The sequence below is a fragment of the Abramis brama genome (assembly GCF_963993115.1).
Source record: "Abramis brama genome assembly, chromosome: 25".
In the NCBI taxonomy this organism is placed as follows: domain Eukaryota; kingdom Metazoa; phylum Chordata; class Actinopteri; order Cypriniformes; family Leuciscidae; genus Abramis; species Abramis brama.
The window spans coordinates 28,811,309-28,820,383 of NC_139987.1; the positions used below are offsets into that span (position 1 = coordinate 28,811,309).

Here is a 9,075-nt window from a genome sequence, read left to right on the forward strand (position 1 = left end):
CGAGTTGTTGCAGTTCATCTCGCTTTTTTTCTGGCACCGCTGCTCAGCGAGCTGGTACTGGTCTGAAAAGACAGCATCGCGTCTGTTGCGATAAGCTTCCCTCACATGTCACAACTCGCCCGTCACCTCCTCCTTGAAGTCAGAAGCTTCTGAGGTCGCTTCATTCCACTATTTCTTCCGGTTTGCTCAATCGTGCCGCCGACGAGCCTCACGACAGCTATGGCCAGGCAGAGTGGAGACTCCATCCTCAGGCGGTCCAGCTGAGCAGGGATCACTTCGGGGCCGCACAGTTACATCTGTTTGCCTCTCTGGATTCGTTCCTCTGCCAGTTGTGTTATTTCTGTCCGAGGGGACAAGCCTTGGACAGACACTGGCTCTTAGCTGGCCCCGGGGCCCGGCAGAAATGCATTCCCCAGTGAGCCTTCTAAAAAAGTGGCTATGCGACTCATTGTCGATTGGCGCCCACTCAAGTTCAGTGATTTTCATCACACTCAGGTGTTGAGCAGAGATGCTCCTGATGCTACAGTGATTTCTTCACACCTAGTGTTGAGCAGTGCTCCTGTCTTGTGCGCGCATGTCGCTTGCACCTACTGTGCTAGGTCAGGAGTGGAGCAGGTCTTGATAGTTGCCCCTTATTGGCCCAACCAGACCTAGTTCCCCTTGACAGCCCTTCCTGACTTTCCCCTGAATACATTTTCAGGGACGGGGCATGATGGCATTCAGACCCCTGGAGAGATTCCAGGCCGGTCCTAAAGATGGACTCAGAGGTTCAGGTGGCTACCGCAGAACTATGTGGTAGTCACTATCACTTCTGCGAGAGAACCCCTAAGAGGAAGTGTTGCTTACGCCAAATAGAAGTTGAACCTATTCGTTGAGTGAGTCTTCTCTCCATGAGGAGATCCTGAAAGCGTTTGGTCATTTCAGTGCTCTCTTTCCTGCAAGATGGGTTGGAGTGAGGACTGTGTCCTCCACCCTAAAAAATGATGTTGCCTCTATTTTTTCTTTGATGCACATCATGATGCAGTAGCATGGGAAGCACGTCCTGATCATCAGGTTCCTGAGGGAGCAAGGGAATCTTTATCCTCTTGGGCCTTATCTCTGGTGCTACTGCACTGCAGGAGGGAACGGAGGACGTTGTCCCCTTGCCACTACTGGACCACCGCTGACTCCGGGGGCCGCTCAGCTTCTCAGCGAAAAAAAGCAACTGGTGCCAATGTTGAATTGGCTTGATTAAATAGAAGTACAAAGAAGACAGGCTCCCTAAGCGTGATCCCCATTCAGTCGACGTCGACTACGTCCTCCGTTCCCTCCTTCAGGGACGTTCACTTCACTGTTCACACACACACAGTTCCATTGCAGGCTATAGGAGTCCCCTGTTGGATAGTTAGACATCGGTCAGAGTTGCAGGTCCTCTCTTGGCATGTTTTTTTTTAAATAAAAAAAATGCATATTTTAAGTTATATTATGAAAAAGGACCTTAAAATAAAATTGTGTATGTCTTTTTTGTTTCTTCAAAATGAGCAGAAACACTAGTCCCCTCTTGGCCAGTGTAGAGCGATAGTCCCCTGTTAGTAATATAGACGTGTGTGTGTGTGTGTGTGTCAGATCTGCAGGTTCTCTGGATGCACGCAGAGAGAGGTCCAGGACTGGCTCAGTTCTACATCCCTCACAGTGTGGCGGTCGACCGCTATCAGAGGGTTTGTGTTCTTGTTTCATCGGGAGCTTTAGTTCATGTTCCTGCTCTTAATGCAAACCTTCTGCAATCAAAAGATTTCCGGTCTCTCCTTCAGTCTTCAGATCTAAGGGTCAGTGTGTGTGTGTGTGTGTGTGTGTGTGTGTGTGTGTGTGTGTGTTCAGGTGTGGGTCGCAGACCGAGGGAACAAGCGAATCCAGGTGTTTAACTCTGTGACGGGCGACTGGCTCGGGTCGTGGGGAAGCTGCTTTAAAGACGACGCGCCCTACTCCGTCAGGTGACTCACATCACACCATTAATACAAACATTACAGCACATACTGACATAAATACAGTTACAGTTAATTAAAATAAAAATGATTACTCCGTCAGGTACTGCAGCCCGGGGCTCAGACGACAGAGTAAAATAAATAAATAAAAACATTAAACTAATACTTTAATAAATACATTTAAAGTTAATTAAAATGAAAATTATTAAAATAAAAAATAAAAATTAGATTAATATAGATTAGATCAGTAATTAAACGATACAAATGTGTTTGAAATAAATAATAAATATGAAAGTTACATTAAAATAAAAAAGTATATAATGAAAAAATGTGTTTAAATAATTATTAAAAAAATTACATGAAAATAAAATTGTAAACAATAAAAAATGTTTTAAATAAATAAATAAATATAAAATAATTTATAATAATAGTAAACAACAAAATGTTTAAATATTAAAATAAACATAAAAACAATAAAACGTTTTTTAAAGAAATAGATTAAAATAAAATGGTAAACAACAAAAATGTTGAAAATATTAAGATTTAAACAAATATGTATTGTTTTATTTATTTTAATTAATTTAAATATTTAAACATTCTATTGTTTAATTGTTATTTTAAACTGTTTTGTTTACTTATTTATTTTAAATAAATACATTTTAAATTAGATAACAAAATTAGATTAAAATAAGTGAACTTTTTTTTTAAAACAAATGTTAAAAATGTTGATTTACATAAAACAATGCATTTAACAGCACAGTACAATAGTGTGTAATAACTTCCAAATAACAGTGCAATATACAATTTAATATCCGGTCTTTACTGATGAAAATATGTAGTTGCCTTCTGAATTGTAGGACGACGGTATTTGTGTTTCTGTGGATTTAAAGGACTGGCGAGCCCTGATCTGGACTTCTGAATGCGTACTGTAGACAGGGCCGCGGGAAGTGGGGGTGCTGCAGCACCCCCTGTTTTCACAGAATTGTAAATGCAACGCATATGTTTGTTCATTAAAATTTATTAATTTTTAGCATTTAGTCATTTATTTGTAATAAACACTTCAAGTGGGCTATTTAAAAATTGTTATTTATATGTTAAATTATCTTTTTAAAACATAAGCGCAGAGTGTTATGTAGGCTAATATTGTGTGTGTGTGTCGAAAGAATTTGTCCGCAGCTGCTCAAAAAAAAAAAAAAAAAAAAAAAAAACCCGGTCAAAAACCCCACTGTCAGTGTTTTGTAAGGAACAGGCACATATGTCAAATATAGCAGGAGACATTTTAATTGTTTACTAATAAAACAGTTATTTTTTATGTCAGTGTCTGTCGGCTAGACAGATTAAGTTGACGACTCGCGAACTTCGCAGCGCCATCAGAGAGAAATGCACATTTCATACGAATTACATAAGCAGCGCAGTCTGTTGTCTTTCGTTTTGAATTGTTCTGCTTAAAAGTAGACATTTCAAGCTATCTATATTTCTCAGGTCTGTGAGGCAATAGGCAACCTTATAGGCCTACGCTGAGTTTCGGTTCATTTATGAGACGAGCTCCAGGTTCGCCAGCGCCTCCGTATCCTGATTATTTATTTTCTAATAGCCTATATTTAGGCTACTTCTTATATATTAAATCCAGACAATTTGTTGATGAAACATCGATTAAAATTAAGATACAATTAATACAAAACGAAATTAAATTTAAAGACAGGCTTTGTGCTTTCAGTTTGAGGTCTCTGTGAAAGTTTTAAAACATTATTTTGTGCTGCTTTAGAGCGCTCACGTCCGTAGCGAAAACTGTCTGTAACTTTTTTTTTTTTGTGAAATAAATTTCTAAAAAAAAATGCGACTTAGTCCAGTGCGACTTAGGCTATATATGTTTTTTTCTTCCTCGTGGCGCATTTTTTTTTGACTGATATGCCACTCCGGAGCGACGTATAAAATAGGCTACGGTAGGTTATTTATTCTTTTTGTGCAAATGTCCCATAAAGTCCCATTCTTTAAGGATTAATTTATGTCCATTGCATTACGAATAAAAGCAGAATCAATAAAGTCAAAAATGTGACGTGCAGTCAGGTGGTTTGAGTGTGCGCGCGTTTTTTGACGAGTTTTATAGTCTTGATTGATACTGTTTCTTATTCAAAAGTGGTGAAAAAATAAAATAAAATCAGCACCCCCAACCTAAAACCTCTTCCCGCGGCCCTGACTGTAGATGTTCTGTGTTTATGACCCGCAGATTCACTCCTGACCAGAAGTACATAGTGGTGGCCCAGTTAAACACCAATCAGATCACTCTGCTGGAGGCCCCGCCCATCGGCATCATCGGTCAGTGTCAGGTGATCAGCACCATTGAGCTGGCTGAAGATGTGAAGCCACACCTGGTGGACCTGGACCTGAAGAGTTCTGATCTGTACGTGGCCGAGATCGGAGCCGGTCAGGCCCAGAAGTTCGTTCCGCTGAGCACCGGCAGTGTTTAGAGGTTTCCTCGATTATAACGATTATAGCTGGAACCTGTCAATCAAACCGCGAGCAACTTACCAAGCTTGTTTCCAACACGGAATAACAAAATAAAAAAGGAAATTTTGAGTTTTTTTCTCGCAATTCTGACTTTTCGTAATTACGAGATTTTCTCGCAATTCTGACTTTTTGTAATTACGAGATTTTCTCGCAATTCTGACTTTTCGTAATTACGAGATTTTCTCACAATTCAGACATTATTTCTCGCAATTCTAACTATTCGTAGTTACGAAATTTTCTCACAATTAATTCAGACATTATTTCTCGCAATTCTAACTTTTTGTAATTGTGAGTTTTTCTCGCAATTCTGACTTTTTTGTAGTTACGAGTTTATATCTAAACTCTGACTTAATTTTTGTAAAGTTTAGTTCACAATTCAGATTTTTTTGTAATTACAAGTTTTTCTCACAATTCAAACATTATTTCTCGCAATTCTAACTTTTCGTAATTACGAGTTTTTCTCACAATTCAGACATTATTTCTCGCAATTCTAACTTTTCGTAATTGCGAGTTTTTGTCTCAATTCTGACTTTATTTCTCACAATTCAAACTTTTCATAATTGCGAGTTTTTCTCTCAATTCTGACTTTATTTTTTGCAGTTTTGAGTTTATTTCTCAAAATTCTGACTTTTCGTAATTACGAGTTTTTCTAATTAATCTTTTGTAAAGTTGAGTTCACAATTCCGACTTTTTTCTCAGAATTGCAAGGACAAAGTCAGAAATGCAGTGGCGGTTCTAGGGGGGGGCCCGGGGGGGGGCAGTGCCCCCGTGTCACCAAGCTTGGCCCCCCCTCTGGCCCCCCTAAATTTGGAATCGTAAAATCACACCAAACAACTGCGCATTTTATCAGTTGCGGCGCCTTCATCTATAGGCTACACTGCAGCACGACGTATATTCACATCAAATGTTAACGCAGAGGAACGGGACACTGCAGTTCACAAAAGTTCATCATTTGCATGTGCTTTAAAGCCTTGCCGGTTAAACGTCATTCGCTGCTGATGCGCTGTTCAAACATGCGCTTTACTGAGCGCGTACACTCGACGCGCACATGCACTAAAAGCCTGTTACTGGACTAAGTTATCTTTTGAGTCTTATATTGCGCTAATACTGTCAAATACAGACAATGTTTACATAAACAAAGTTGGTTATGTCTAAAGTGAAAGCAAACAGAGAAAATTAATTAAAATCTGCTTGTCATATGCGTGTATATTAGACGCGTCGCGTGCAGTTCTTAAAGAGACAGTAGCCCTAATAATAAACATGCTGCCGCTTGTCCTTAAAGAGATAGTTCACCCAAAACCAAACAGTTGCTGGTCCCCATTGACTTCCATACATAGTAGGAAAAAAAAAAACTATGGAAGTCACAGGGGTACATCAACTGTTTGGTTACTCACATTCTTTCAAATAACGTTTATTTTCAACAGAAGAAAGAAACTTATTCAGGTTGAAAACAACTTAAGAGAGTTAATTATGACTTTTTTTGGAGGAGAACTATCCCTTTAATGTTAATAAAACAACAAAACACACAGAGGAAATCATTCACAGCTCTTGACTGAGAACTTTAAGTCTGTTGTGTTTTATTTTCATATTTGTTCATTTAATTACTTTCTTCAATTCTACTGTTAAATACACCTATAGCTGAAAAAATAAAGCACTGTGATCTGCACATTTATTTATTTTTTATATTTTTTTTATTAAAAAAAATAACAATATACAACAGAAAAAAGACACGTCAACAAAAGGTAATACAGAAAACAATACAATAACAAAAAAAAACAAAAAAAGATACATACATGCTTAATACATACAACTCTATGACAACCAGAAACCGAAAAGACCAAAAAGCATAAAAAATAAATCTTTATTGTTCTTTATCCCATTTTTTTGTAAATGCTAATTTTTGCCAACTATCTGATTGTGACCTGCTTTTATCTTTTATCATATTCTTAGTCAATAAATAATAATGCTTTAGGAACATAACAAATAATTCTAATTTAATATGTTTCTCTCTTTTGAAAATAAAATATTTACCAAGAAGCACAATGGTATTTAACAACATGTTTTCTTCTTCATGCACACCCCAAATTATATATATTGGTGACATTAGTAAGATAAGTCCTTGCTCATATAACCAAGCTGCCACCTTGTGCCAAAAACGAGCTACATCTGGACAACACCAGAACAAATGTAAAATGTCTTCCTCTTCTTCTCCACAATATCTACAATTATTATCCTCAGTTATTCTCCAGATTTTTAACATTTTCTTTGTTGGTAGAATCTTGTAGAAAATTTTAACTTGAAAGGCCCATAAATATGTTGAACAAGATGATTTGTACAAATTCTTAAAAATATTTAACCAAGGAAGCGAAATATCAAACATACTCTTCCAGTAATCATGAAAATAATATGGAGAAATTGCTGTATTTTTAAATGATACAAAGAAAATGTACATATCAAAATTAACTTTTCTTTGTCCCAACCATTTATAGTTTTTTATTGCCGGACGGCAAACGCCTAGATGTGTATTTGAATCAATTAATATTGTTTTCCAAGCTGGAGAAATTGCTGTTATCAACTGCAGATACCGTAATTTTGAACAAAAATCTCCATATATTGAAGTAAAGGATTAAGAAAATCTCCTTTATCATTCAGTAAGTCATTTACAAAAAGTACATTATTATCTAAAAATGACTGCCAGTATACAGGTTTTTTATCTATGCAAATATTTGAGTTTAGCCACAATATCTGCTGTTTAATCTCTAATATGTTATCTGGTGTAGAAAACTGAAAGCAAAACCACATAGACAAACAATTTCTGAAAAAAAGGGAGAGATCAGGGAAAAAATTATATGTTTTCATGAACAGTGTATCAGGTGAAGGTAAGGCTTGCAGTAAGTATGTCAATTGTGAAAGTATCAATGAGTTAATTACAGTTACTTTTCCAAATATAGAAAGATATTTGCCTCTTCAAGCCTGAAGAATTTTATTCATTTTTTGAAGTTTTTTCTCAAAATTAATCTTTACAAGGAATTCTTTATCTACTGGTATATGTATACCTAGAAGATTAACAGGGCCTTCTGAGCATTGAATAGGCACAATAGAGGAAAATTTATTTGATTTTTTTAAAGATCCAATTCTAAGAATAGAGCATTTGTCGTAATTTGGTTTTAAACCCGAAAGTAAAGCAAAGGAATCCAATTCTGTAATTAGTGAGTCTAACGACACAACATCCGGTTTTATGTAAAATGAGGCATCATCTGCATAAAATGAAGACTTTGATTCTAACCCATTCACTTCCAATCCCTTAATATTTGCATTATTCCATATTCTAATGACACATAATCTGCACATTTATTCAAAGCACATTTATTTCATTTGTATATTAAGTTGTGTATGTGTAATATGTATCTCTGTTCTTAATTTTTAATAACAAAGAAAATAGTGACAAAGATTTTTATCTTCGCCACTTTGGCCTAAATGTCTGCCATTCTTTTTTATTTTATATTTTGTTACCTATAAGGCTTTGTTTTTAAAATAGGGACATTAGTTTGGCTGTAACGCTCAGTCACATGCAAAATAGAAAGACCAAACATGAAAAAAGAATCGTGATAAAATCGTGATTTTCCTGGAAAAAAAAAGAAAATCGTGATATGATATTATTGCCATATCGCCCACCCCAGGTGTAAAAAAGTGCCTAGATGTGCTTAGATGCTAAAAATGTGTTATTATTGATCATTATATCACACTACAATTAAACATAATGAAACATTAATTTGAATTTAAATTGTTTTATTAGCTTAGCTAATATAATTTATTAGCTTTTTCTAGAGATTGCAGTCATGCATGACATGGTGAAAAATTACTTGAAATAATACTGAAAATAGGTTAAGATAAATGTTAAAGGTGTGGCCCCTAAAAGCACAAGTGGCCCCTGCCTGCCCCCCCAGTTACTGTGGTCTAGAACCGCCACTGCAGAAATGTGAGATAAAATGTCACGGTTACCTTTTTTGTTTTTTTTACTCTGGCAGAAACAAGTTTATAATCGAATAAAAGTCTGAGGTCTTCAAATCAGAAATATAATATGATTCCAGGTGATTCTCATAGAGGAATAAAGGGAGTGGAAAAGATGATCTGGGAAGAATTATGCACATCTGTGGAAATCCACTTGTTTTGTATTTGTTATTGTGCTTATGGTACATGTGTTTAATCCTGTTATAATATGCATGTGATTGTATACGATAATTTAAGCTTTGTGTGTGTTTTTGTCATCTCACCTGTGTTTACATGTCTCCATTTTTGACATTTTAAAGAGATCTAATAATTGTATTCATGTCCTCAGATGATGATATTTTGATACTTCTTGAACTCGTTGTGATTTAGTTCTCAGGTTAGTGATCATCTGTGTTTGAGATGTGATTGTCATGTTATTGAAATCTGAAGCAAATGAAAAGGTTCTGTTTAAATTCAATACATTGGGCTGGAGTATAATTTGTGCTGATGTGTAATAATATTTGCATCAAACCGTATGTGTATTTAGTGTAAATAAAGACATTGTTTTTTGTAACTGGGAATTTTTCAGTTTTAATGTGTTTTATTGGCACTCACA

At 36.1% G+C, this 9,075-nt stretch overlaps 1 protein-coding gene across 1 annotated transcript; it reads left to right on the forward strand.

Moving 5' to 3' along the window:
* Window positions 1-1,570: 1,570 nt before the first annotated feature.
* LOC311076088 (NHL repeat-containing protein 3-like) lies at window positions 1,571-9,040 on the forward strand. Its single transcript, XM_084103975.1, has 3 exons — window positions 1,571-1,697; window positions 1,858-1,970; window positions 4,189-9,040. Exons 1-3 carry the CDS (start codon window positions 1,623-1,625, stop codon window positions 4,427-4,429), a joined length of 429 nt encoding a protein of 142 aa, XP_083960101.1. The 5' UTR covers window positions 1,571-1,622; the 3' UTR covers window positions 4,430-9,040.
* Window positions 9,041-9,075: the final 35 nt, after the last annotated feature.

Bases quoted from the DNA above. Each gene is read 5' to 3' on its own strand.
- LOC311076088 (XM_084103975.1), top strand. From the start codon at position 1,623: ATGCACGCAGAGAGAGGTCCAGGACTGGCTCAGTTCTACATCCCTCAC. The intron at 1,698-1,857 runs GTTTGTGTTCTT...GTGTGTGTTCAG, and splicing joins CGGTCGACCGCTATCAGAGG to GTGTGGGTCGCAGACCGAGG. The intron at 1,971-4,188 runs GTGACTCACATC...TATGACCCGCAG, and splicing joins GACGCGCCCTACTCCGTCAG to ATTCACTCCTGACCAGAAGT.